The sequence below is a fragment of the Dromiciops gliroides genome, chromosome 5, assembly GCF_019393635.1.
Source record: "Dromiciops gliroides isolate mDroGli1 chromosome 5, mDroGli1.pri, whole genome shotgun sequence".
In the NCBI taxonomy this organism is placed as follows: Eukaryota; Metazoa; Chordata; class Mammalia; order Microbiotheria; family Microbiotheriidae; genus Dromiciops; species Dromiciops gliroides.
In genome coordinates, this window is record NC_057865.1 from 94276696 (window position 1) to 94289552 (window position 12857).

A 12857-nucleotide genomic window follows, 5' to 3' on the forward strand; every position below is an offset into this window, starting at 1 on the left:
CCATAAAAACAGAGTTGGGAATCCAACTAGGAAGGAAAACCTAGATCCCATTCACTACAACTCAAATCTTAAACAAAAAGCACCAGGATCCTCTGGGTCAACTTCAGAGAGATCTGAAGAAGGCTGGAGAAAGGGATACAAAGAGGACAGTAGGATGAGCAAAATGATTCTTTGTGGGAGGGTTTCTTTAGGGTTCTCTCATTTAGCACCTTTCTTTCTCAGAGCAGAGGCCAATCGCTCAAGGCAGAGGAACACTACTACTTGTGCCATCTCTAGACACGAAACTGTCCCAAAGAGGGAAGTTACCAAGGGGAACAAGGCAGACAATGAAGAATCCCTGAAACTGAGCAGTCAGCTGCTCCTACATGCTTATCAATATCACTGTCATTTACTGAGCCCCCACTATATTCTAGCATATGGCTAGGTCCCAAAGATATCAATGATTTAATCCTTGCTCTCCAGGAATTTAAAGTCTAACAGTGGAGACAGGGTAAGCTGAAATAAAAATTAAAGCAGATGTCAGAATCAAATACAGAACCAATTAGAATCACATAAAATATACACTTACTAATGCTCACATGAAGAAATGGGGTGATTTATAAATGAGTTGCTCTATTTGCAAATTGACTCAAAGGAAATAAAAATTTGATTCAAGAATTAAACGTATTAAAAGAAGCATATTAAACATTAATTTGTTAAAGTTTTACTTTCATAAGTTAAAACATTGGGGCAGCTAGGTGGCGCAGTGGATAGAGCACCAGCCCTGGAGTCAGGAGTACCTGAGTTCAAATCTGGCCTCAGACACTTAACACTTACTAGCTGTGTGACCCTGGGCAAGTCACTTAACCCCAATTGCCTCACTAAAAAAAAACCAAACCCCCCCCCCCAAAAAATAAGTTAAAACATTCATTTTTTAAAGTTTCAATTTCATTAACAATGAATTTTTACCTTTTTCATTATTGTTTAACTACAAAAATACATTTCTTTAAAATTAATGCAATTAACTTACTGTTTTAACTCAATTACATGGATTTTAGATAACTCTCTAAGACCTAAAATCCCAACTGGATTTTCTCATCCAGGCCATATGTAAATCAACACATTGCTACAGCCATATGTGTATGTATGTGTATACATACACACACACACGCACACACACACATACAACAAACATACAGAGACAATTTTTGTGTCCTCAGAATTCAGCAACTTTACAACTTTTATATATATTTTATAATGTATAATACTATATATGTGTGTATATTCATACCCACACCCATACACATACATCTAGTATAGCTGCTGAAGTCTGAGGATACAAGAACTGTCTCTACCATTTTTCTAGCTCCTCCCATCCCCACTGTTCCAGTTAGTCTTAATTGTCGATATACTTGTGGTGTACAAAGTATTCTGTCACTGGAGACCTAGAGAAGCATAGCCCCTTATTTCTATGTTACTTGGTGGTATCTCAGTACCCAAAATGACACAAGACACGGGAGCCATAAGGATACTGACTATGGCCCTGCTTCAGACTGACTATGAAACTCGGTGGAAATAGGAATGCCTGGGGGGAGAGTAGGGAGAGTTATGAGCCCAAGGAGGGATCTAGGAGCCCCAACTTTCCTCTCCTGATCCTCAAGCTCACTAACCTTTTCCAAAGGCAAGTCCAAACTTACCCAGGTGATGATTCAGGAGTTCCCTCCGGCCCGGGGCATCTCCCAGCCATGGTTCTACCCCTCTTTCAAGCTTACAAAACAACTCCGGGTTAGCAATGGAGGTTCCTATTCCAGAGAAGAGAGAATCACAGTGAGGTCTTGAGTTCCAGAGGAAGGTTTTCTAGAAAGAATATTCCTGGAAATTTGAGACATTCTCTGGGAATTGACAGTCATTTCTTAATAGAAGTAGGAGGCAAATAGTGACTTCTCTTCATGGGTGAGTGGTCAGGAAAGGGAGCATGTGCTTTGAGATAGTTGGGAAGAAGAGGAAGAAGGCTCGCCACTGCAAAGAGTAAGAGATCCTGAGAGTTAGTGGACACAACAGAGGTTCCAGGGGAAGTTCTATTCAATCCACATTTATTAATGAGGATTGCTCTTTGCAGTAAAGGCAGTCAACTATACTAGAGTGTCAGAGATTGCTGAGGTGGCATGGTATGACACAGATAAATCACTGGACTTTATCATGATTGTGGCATTTTCATTACTCAGGAAAGACCAGAGAGCTGTGTTCATATGTCAACACCAAACTATGCTACATGAAAATTCCTGATAGTTAAGAAGGGAGAATGCCAGATATAATCTGATCTATACACCAGTCTTTCAGTCAAAGAACATCTACTTATTAGGTGCCTACTATGTATAAAGCATTACGCCGGGCATTAGGTATGCAACAACGAAAAGGAAACTCCCAAAGTCATTTACATTCTATTAATGGAAACAACATGTCCACAGAAAAGTAAACATGAAATATAAACAACATATATGCAGGGTCATTTCTTTTTTTAAGTATTTTATTGTTTTCCAGTTACATGTAAAGATAGTTTTCAACATTTGTTTTCATAGGATTTTTAGTTCCAAATTTTTCTCCCTCCTCGCTCCCCAAGACAAAAAGCAATCTGATATAGGTTATATATGTACGATCTCATTAAACATATTTCTGCATTAGTCATAATGTGAAAGAAGAATCAGAATACAAGGCACAAACCTCAAAAAAGAAAAAAACACACAAAAGTAGAAACAGGATGGTTTAATCTGCATTCACAGTTCTTTTTGCTGGATGTGGAGAGCATTTTCCATCATGAGTCCTTTAGAATTGTCTTGGATCATTGTACTGCTGAGAAGAGCTAAGTCTATTGATCATCACACAATGTTACTGTGTACAATGTTCTCCTGGTAAACTGGTAATAGAGGATGCATAGTAAAGTATGACATGATCTTAAAGGAATAAAGTCAGGAGGCCTAAAGCCCAGAAACAAGCTGAGGTTTGCACTGAATGCTACACAAAACAAAAGGGATTTTTGAACCCTATTTTGGGAGACCTATGCTTAAATATGTGAAAAAACTGGGGATTTAATAGACTTCAAGTTCAATAGGATAAGGAAGTGAAAGATACAGAAGCAGAATTTTGATATAAGGAAAAGCTTCTAAACACTGGAAGCTGTCCAAGAGTGGAATGCTCGGTCTCATGAAATAGTGAGTCCCCCATCACTTAAGGTCTTCAAGTCATAGATAAATGACCTCTTGCCAGGGATGTTGTAAAGGAGAGTCCTGCTCATATACGCATGGAATAAGGGTTGTCAGAGGGCAATCTCAGAGGTCCCTGACAGCACTAATATTCTATGATTTGATGAATGCCTACTATATGCAAGATACTGTGCATACATATGGGCCTCTTCAATGACCAAGGCAAATCCCACACGGAGGAGGAGGTATGACATAGTAGGAAGAACAGCAGAGGAAATGATCAATAATTAAAAAGAGTAAAAAAAGACAGGCAGTAGTAATTCACATCCTTAGAGGTATACACACAAACATGAGTAATAAATCAGTTGGTCAGTATGGACCCCTTGTGTCATATAATAATTATTTATTATATATTTGTGCCAGACACTGTGCTAAGCACCAGAGACACAAAGAAAGGTAAAAATGATTCCTGCCCTCAAGGAGATCACATTTTAAAAATCTTATCTGGGGAGAGGCAATCAGGGTTAAGTGACTTTCCCAGGGTCACATAGCTCATAAACATCAAGTATCTGAGGCTGTATTTGAATTCAGGTCCTGCTGACTCCAGGGCCTATGATCTATCCATTGTGCCATCTAGCTGCTCCAGGAACCCCCATTTTAATGGGAGAAACAATATATAAATAACTATATAGATACAAGATATATTCAAAGTAAAATCAAAAGGAAAGATACTGAGGGGCTTGGGGAAGAAGAGAGAGCAACTGGAAAATCAGAGGGCAGGTTGTGGCTGTGTCAAAGGAAACCAGAGAAGCCAAGAGGAAGGAGAGAGGAGGAAGAAGGGCCTGGGGGATGGCCAGGGTAAAAGCAAAGAGTCACAAACTGGAGTGTCTTGTATAAGGAACACAGTTCCTTATACAAGGCTAATAAAGTACAGGGGAGCCAGAAAGGTAGAAAGGGGCCAGGCTATGAAGGGCGTTAGATGATCCACAGATGACTTTACATCCAGCACTTAGCACAGTGCCTGGTACATAGGAGGTGCTTAATTAACATTTATTGAATTGAGTTGAATTGAATGGTTGATCCTTGAGGTAACGAGGAGCCACTGGAGTTAATGAGGCAGGAGGGTGAGATGAGCAGAATCGCACTTAGGAAAAGTCCTTTGGCAGCTAGGTGAAGGATGAATTGGAATGGGGAGATACTTGAAGCAGGGAGACCAGTGAGAAGGAGAGGTGATGAAGACTTATGTCAGGGTGGTGGCCATGTGAGTAGAGAGGAGGGGATATGAGAAAAATGACAAGGTGTGACAACAGACTGGACATGTGGGGCAAGGGCAAGAGAGCGGTCTAGGTCCACATTGAGTGTGGGAGCCCAGGTGTCTGGGAAGATGGGGGCATCCTCAGTGGTGAGAGGAAAATGGGAGGACAGAAGGGTTGGGGGAGAAAGATAACGAGTTCAATTCTGCCATATTAAGTCTGAGATGCCTAAGGGGCATACAATCCAAAACGTCCCTACTAAAGGATGCAGGAATGTGGGTCAGGAAAAAGACGAGGACTTATTGTAGACACCTGAGGATCACCTACATAGAGGTGATAATAAACCAGGTAAACTGGAGAACTTAATGGAAAAAGCTCAATTTGACCAAAAGAGGTATTACTGAGACCTGAGTGCAATGTGACTTATAGTTATGACCAGCAGGTAGAAGATAGACGTGATCATGGTCAAGGAGAGGCTGCTAGGGGTGTCTGTGCGTATATATTCAGAAATATTTTGTACAGACAGAATTTTTTCATAAAGCCAGGATAGATGTTCCTTAGGAGACAGATGACAGGCTATGTCTCCTAACCCCTTCTATTTCCATCACCTCAGACAAACCTCTCAGAGTAAGTGCCGTTGCCAGAGAGAAGTCTTCAGAGTCAGCTCAGACACTTCACCTCTTGGTGAACCAGCTAACTCTCAAAGCCTAAAGGCTGCAATACAGCTGATCATTTGTATTGGGAGAGGGAGATTCCACACCAAGAGTTCCTTAGACTGATAAAGTCACAGGTCAAAATAAATAAATTCATAGATTTTAACATTGAAAAACGCCTTTGTGCCTCTTTTTTCTTATCTGAAAAAGGGGGAGGAGAGTTGTATTAGCCCACTCTTAAGGTGGTTCTGGGTCTAAAATTCCAGGTCTGTACGGTGTGGTTGGGGGTAAAGTTGTAGCCAAAGCAGTGTACATCATGAAGAATAGTAAGGAAAGTGGGGAATATTCTTACCCTCTCTCTTGCCAACCCCTTAGGTATTCCAACAAATTCCCAGCTAAGCAGCAGCAGAGAAATGTTACCCTGATGAGACCATAGGAAAACAAATCTGAATTCCTACCCAGCGGCGCCACCAGCTTGTCAGAACCACAGATCTCCTTCTGCTGTTCTCCCAGTAGCATCCATTCCTCCTGAAGCAAATACACTGTGATGTCATCGAATGTCACCAGCATCTAGGAACAAAAAAACACTGACTTGAGCATCTACCTTTTACTTAGTTTTACTTTCCTGACCTCCCTAAGCCTTTTCCTTCTGTTCTATGCCACCTATCCTCCATGACGCCCTATTAGTCACTGCCTAGCCCCCGACCCTTGGCTCTAGCCTGGGCCACATCCTTTCAAATATTCTCAATAGTGACAAATTGGCCTGTCAGGTGGGTATACTTTTTGGTAACTGTCTGCAGTCATTCAATACCAAGACTGTTGAATAAAGTAGGTGTTCAAATTGATGAGGGTCAATATTGTTTATGAGTAAGGTATGACTATAGAGGGGAAAAAAAACAAGCTGATTTCATGTGGGTGGCCCATAAAATGTGACTCTGAAGGATATACAAAAGAAATTCCAAAAAACAAGTTTTGATCAAAGGAAGCCTTATTAGAGTAAGTGTATAGCTTCCCAAAGGGATAATCATGGAAGATAGCATTTATAAGTTTAAGTATATTAAAAATCAGTTTGCTTACTTCATTAATATGACCATCCAACTATATCAGAGATGGGTTCATTTGTTTTGCAAGTTCCCAGATGAGCTAGTCTTTTCTCTCTTCTATCCCCTCAACACTAATGTACAAAGTACAAGAGCAAGCCCTTTAATAGGGGCTCAGGAAATAGTGATGACAGCAATATTGTCTCTTCAGCTCCAGTCTCTCCTGCAGAATAACACCATCAGATTAAACTCCCTAAATTTAGTGCCCATTTTCATCATGCTGTTCTACTGCTCGGGAACCTTAAGGGGGCACTAATCATAGTAGGAATCTGAAACTAGGGCTTAGGACACAGAAAGTGGGAACATAATCAGCAAATAGTTCAAAATGAGCAAATCCACAAAAGAAACAGTCGAGAAAGGAAAAGGGTTTAGCAGAAAACACCTTCTGTATACAAGCAATCAATGCAAGCAGATTATCTTTCAGGAAAGAGCAGCAAGCTTAAGATGTCACAGTTTGTAGATGAAGTAACGGGTGAATCTGCATGACTCAGAAAAGAAAACCAAGCTCAAATGGTGACTTATTCACATCCACGTATTGAACTCCTACTATGTGCCAGTCACTGTGCTAATTATGTTGAGGGGAAAGAAACATAATGAAGAAAGAGGACTAATGGCCACAAGGACTTTATAATTCTATACCTAAAAGTTTTCAAATATACAATACAATTTCTGGACTAAACTACTGTGTTGTATAGGCCACAGCAAATAACACTATGGGGTTAGAACTGATTTACAAGAACTGAACAGCTTAAAAAAGAAGTAGAACTCGGGGCAGCTAGGTGGCACAATGGATAAAGCACTGGCCCTGCATTCAGGAGGACCGGGGTTCAAATCCAGCCTCAGACACTTGACACTTCCTAGCTGTGTGACCCTGGGTAAGTCACTTAACCCTCACTGCCCCGCAAAAATAAAAAATTTTTAAAAAGAAGTAGACCTCACATTAAGACTGGAAAATGAGTATGTTAAACAATGAAATCATTCTCCATGTTCCCAAAGACCAGAGGAACAGATGTCAAGAAACAATACACAGAATCTGATGGCAAACTGCCTAGTCCTGCTGCATAGTACCTGTATAACCCCAGACTTCTATAGGCCTTAGTCTCAACTGTAAACTGAATTAATAATAGTTAAGCATTTATACAGATAGCACTTTAAGGTTAGCAAAGTATTTTACATACATTATCTCATTTAATCCTCACAACAACCCTGTGAGGCCGGTGCTATTGTTATCCTCATTTTTATATATGATTAAACAGAGGTACATAGAGGTTGAGTGACTTGCCCAGGGTCACCCAGCTAGTAAGTATCTGAGGCATCTTTCAAACTCAGGTCTTCCTGACTGCAGACCTGGTGCTCTCTCCACTGGGCCACCCAGCTCGCCTCTAGGTTAGATGATCTCTAAAATCCATTCTGTCTCTAAAGCCTCTGTTCCTACTTTGCCCAAATCTTCCAACCAGAAGAAAGGGAAAACCTAATAATAGTAAATACACGCAGAAGAAGGGATGTATGTGCATGTGCATGAGAACGTAATGAATTTAGTGTCTGTGCAAACATATACACATACATCTGTATGCACACATGACTTAGATACACACACATGTGCATCCAAGTGATGTTACTGCAAGGTTCCAAGATCAGGGACAAAACACTGTTCTGCTGGGATGGTAAGATTTGGGGCCAGAGGGGCCCTCAGAAGTCAGCTAGCCCTATCTACTCCCTTTTATAGATGGAGAAACCGAGGCCTAGTGCAGTGAAGTGACTCACCCACATCTCACAGGTAATAAATACAAGGGCTAAAGTTTGAACCCAGAGCCTCTGACTCCAAATTCAATGCCCTTATTTCTACCAAACTGCAGTCGTTGCTGCTATTATGGTATACTATATCTGGACAGTGGTTTACAGTTTCCAAAGGACTTTTCCAGGTTATCTCACTTGATCCTCATGACACTGTGTGGAAGGCAAGGCAAGTATTATTATCCTCTTCATTTCAGAGCTGAGGAAACCGATGGTCTCAGAACATAACTTACTAAGGTCAAAGAGTAAGGGAATGGCCCAACCAGAAGACCACAGGCCTTCTGGTTCCTAATTGAATTCCATTTCCACTATATCACCCGTAAACTACCAGAAGACCTACATCAATTTGCTTAACAACACACTGGTGGCAACATTTTTTTTAAATAGGGCTCTGCTACTAACTAGGCAGGTAACCTGGGCAAGTTATGTGACTGGGCCTAAGTTTCCTCATCTGTAAAATGGGGTGAGACTAACTGACCCTTGATTCCTTCTAACTTTGTTTTCTTTCCTTCTAACTTTTATATTCTTTGTGATTTTAAGTTCTGGTAACAACAAGAACTGACACCCAGTCTTCTCTTTGTTGGTGAATATTACATAAAGGACAGATTTACCTGCAAAAGATGCTCAAGCAGAGGTTGTCTGTCTTTTTCAGACATCTTTTTCATGTCTGTCATAGACCCCTTTGAGCAGTGGACCCCTCCTTGAATGCATAAAATAAAATATATAGGATCGCAAAGGAAACCAATTCTATTGAAATAGTAAGGTCTTTAAAAAACATTAAAGGCTGAAAAGGGATGTGGAATTCAGGATTCTTATCAGAGAGGTGAGATTTTTTTAAAACTCAGCAAAGAAAAGAGAAACAGTAAGAGACTGATCTATGTGCTCATGTGATAAGCCTATGCTGCGGCTCCTGGGTGAGACTTTGTTTTGGAGATTCCACCATTATTAAGAATTTCTCCCCATTTTTCTGCCAAGGTTCTTAACTTCTCTTTTTTTGGGGGGGGCAGGGCAATGGGGGTTAAGTGACTTGCCCAGGGTCACACGGCTAGTAAATGTCAAGTGTCTGAGACTGAGTTTGAACTCAGGTCCTCCTGAATCCAGGGCCGGTGCTTTATTCACTGTGCCACCTAGCTTCCCCACTACCAAGGCTCTTAACCAAGGCCCTATGGTCAAAACTGGATGGCAGATATTCTAGAGCCTAGCTTCTTAAACTGTGGGTCATGACCCTTTTTCACCAGAGAAATTCTTCCCCAACCCCCGGTATGTAGGGATAGAAAACAGTATACAAATCAAACATTTATTGATAATTTTTCTCGACCTCCACGTTCAGTTACATGACTCCATATGGGGTCATGACCCCTAGTTTAAGAAGCTAGGCTCTACAGTGTCAGAAAAAAGGGGAGGACAGAAGTGTTTTAAAGTGAGAAAATGTCTTCTTATTGAGAGTTCAGGTTTACAGAGTTCTGGTAAACCTCAGTTCAAACCCTAGCTCTTCTACTCACTAGGTACTTCACTACAGAGGCAGCCGCTACTACAGTGGGTAGAGGACTGCACCTAGAGTTAGGGAGACCTGAGTTCAAATTTAGCCTCAGACATTTACTAGCTTTATGACCCTGGGCAAGTCACTTGACCTCTGTCTGCCTCAGATTCCTCATCTATAAAATAGGGATGGTAATGGCACCTACCTTGCTGGGTTCCAATGAGACAATATTTGTAAACATGCTTAGCATAGTGTCTGACACATAGCAGAAGCTGTAGAAAGGCTTATGCCTTAGGACAGCTAGGTGGCACAGTGGATAAAGTGCTGGCCCTGGATTCAGGAGGACCTGAGTTCAAATTGGACCTCGGATACTTGACACTTACTAGCTGTGTGACACTGGGCAAGTCACTTAACCCTCACTGCCCTGCCCCCCCCCCCAAAAAAGGCTTATGCCTGGTATGTGATTTTGACAAGGTGCTCAATCTTCCAGATCCCCAACTTCCTCAATTCTAAAATAGGTATTAGAATAATAGTACTGACTTCCTCATGGGAGGGTTGTTGTGAGGATTGACTCTGATAGGGGATGTAAAGTGCTTGGTAAATCACAAAATGCGACATAAAATTGGCCCTTATGACTGATAATTATTCTGAAAATGGCACTATGTCCAAATTATTTGCTCATAAAAAATGATGAAGAATTTAAAATGTTCATTAGGAACTTCAATAACTTTCTCAATGATCCATTAAGGTGGGGAGGGGAGGACTAGCAGGTGAAAGATCCCTTTCAGGAATAAAATTCCATCATTCTAAATGCTTAAGGAAAAGCCTGACAGGAACAAAGTCATGACATGATGTGACATGACAAGGCTATCTTCTTTGGCTCTACTTAATTATAAATGATTTCAGTGTCAACTGATTACTGAAAAATCTCAAAAGCCAGAGGGGTAGGGGCAGCTATGTGGCACAGTAGATAAATCACCTGGCCTGGATTCAGGAGGACCTGAGTTCAAATCCAGCCTCAGACACTTGATACTTACTAGCTGTATGACCCTGGGCAAGTCACTTAACCCTCACTGCCCTAAAAAAAAAAAAAGCAAGAGGGGTTCCAAAGCATACCCATCTGATCACTGGGACTTGAAAAAGGCCCCCCCCAAATGCTAAATTTTTATTAAAGTCTGGATTAAACAACAGCAACAACTAATTAATAGTAGGTTTAGTTTATGCTCAGGACCAAATAACATATAATTAAGTGTTAAACGTTTTAAAGTTTACAAAAAAGTGGGGTACAAACAATGGCTAACTGGTAAAGACATGAATGTAGGCATAGATGCAAAAATGGATAAATATGTCCCACTCCTAATCAGCAGAGATGTGGACTTCAGCTTGCACTTCATTGGTTCACAGAATCGAAGCACAGAAAGCTAGTGTATTCATCTAGAAAAACAACTTATTTAATCCTAGTACATTTTAATTTCAACTCTTTGGGTGAGATTATATCAACAAAGAGCAGTAAAAGTCAGGTTATGTCTGGGTCTCCATCCTCTTCCAACCTATCACAATCATTTGAAATTTATAAACTCCAAGACCTCCCGTTTCTTGGTGATCCAGTCACAGAAAGAGCTAGAGGAAGTCCTTACACACTTAACAAGAAATCTCCATGACAAGGTGGATTTACTGTAGAATTTTACTTTATTTTTTTTTTAAACCTCTGTCAGCTAGTCACAGAATATCAAGAGTTGGAAGGGTTGCCCTCAAACTGAAGATTTAGTCTAATCCTAACACACCTGAAATAAGAATCCCTTCTAAAGGATCCCCAACAAGTAGCCACCCAATCTCTGCATAAAGCCCTCCAGTAACGGGAAACTCTTCCTTTGACAATTCATTTCATTGTGGGTCAGCTTAGTTAGGGAGATTTCCTTTATATTGAAGCAAAGTCTGCTTCCCTGTTGCCCAAATTCTGTGCTCCTGAGTCAAGAACAAGTATAATACCTTTTTCACATGGCAATTGCTCAAATATTTGAAGGCTGTGATGATGAAAGTTGTGGTATCTTTAATCATGGCTTCTAGTACCCTTGCCACCTGGCTACCCTCCTCTGGACCTGTTCCAGCCTGTCAATGAAGTTCCTAAAATACAGTGCCAAAATGGGATCCAAAACTCTAGTTATAGTCCGACTAGGTAAAGTACGGTGGAACTATCATCTCCACTATAGTTTGGTTGGGATAAACTAAGATCATATTATTTTGTCTGCCACATCACACTATTGCCTCACATTGGTCTTGCAGACCACTGAAAACCTCACATCTTTTTCACATGAATTGCCATCTAAACACATTTCCCTGAGTCCTAATTGATATTTTGGGCCAAAGTGCTAGAACTGACAATGAGTCCAATAAAAATTTCATTCATTTCCTTGTGTATATAATTTTAGATCCAGTTTTGTTTCATCCAAAAGTATGATAATTATTCCATCTATTTTAATCCAAGTTACCAATAGAATTGTTCAGTTGGACAGAAGCCAGGGCAGAGTCCTGAGATACCCAACTAGAGACTGCTCTTTGGCTAACACTGATCTATGACTTTTATGCCTGCCTTTGCAAAGTCAGTCGAGCTGGCTCCAAATCTTTTCTCTCATGTACATGGCTTTTTTTTTATCCAATCCTGTGTTTTCACTGATGTGGGGCTCCTAGTGTGGAAACTCCTACCAATACAGATCAGCCACTCTTCTACAACTCAGTGCCTGAGGAACCAGGAGGCTAAGTATTCACCCAGGGCCAAACAATCTGCACATGTCAGAGTCAGGACTTAAACCAAAGATTTCCTAACTCTGAGACTAGCTCTCTTCCAACAAGGTCACCGTGCTTCTCACACTACAGACTGATCTATATATGGCATAAAGATAGGCTGGAAGAACATACGCATCCATAACTTATACATGAAATATCCACTTTTGGTTCAAAGAACAGGTACCCCCTCTCTTCTCTGGGTATACTTTACAATGCCTAGGATCTATGAGGTACTCATAGTTGCTCACTATTGAACAGTTTCTCCTCCCAGTCCTACGCCAATGCAAGGCATGCAGAGTGAGACCCTCACCCTCCAAGACCTGTTGCTGCTTCAGCTCCTCGTGCAAGTTAATGCACATGAAGAGGATGTAAAGTGTTTTCATCTGAGCCTTCCTCAAATCACTGTGCCCATGCTGATGATAGATCTGTGTCTATATCAACCATCGGAGAATAGGAACTTCCTAGAGAGGACCAGATCTTTGACAGATTTCCACTATTCTGCTAGTACATCATCAGGCCCTAAAGCTGCTGCTTATGAATAAATGACACCAAAGAGGGACTATTATCTTTGACTCTGAAAGCAACAAAGCTATCATCTCAAGTGAGCCTCCAGC

At 40.9% G+C, this 12857-nt stretch overlaps 1 protein-coding gene across 3 annotated transcripts in view; it reads right to left on the reverse strand.

Moving 5' to 3' along the window:
- The window catches only part of ZNF862 (zinc finger protein 862), a 35443-nt gene that overhangs the window by 20441 nt on the left and 2145 nt on the right, over positions 1-12857 (reverse strand). For all 3 annotated transcript variants that reach the window (XM_043968868.1, XM_043968867.1, XM_043968870.1), the window contains exons 2-3: positions 5544-5655; positions 1677-1781 (exon numbers count right to left, since the gene is read on the reverse strand). In XM_043968868.1, coding sequence (XP_043824803.1) covers positions 1677-1781; positions 5544-5655 — 217 coding nt within the window. The remainder of the gene's footprint in view (positions 1-1676; positions 1782-5543; positions 5656-12857) is intronic.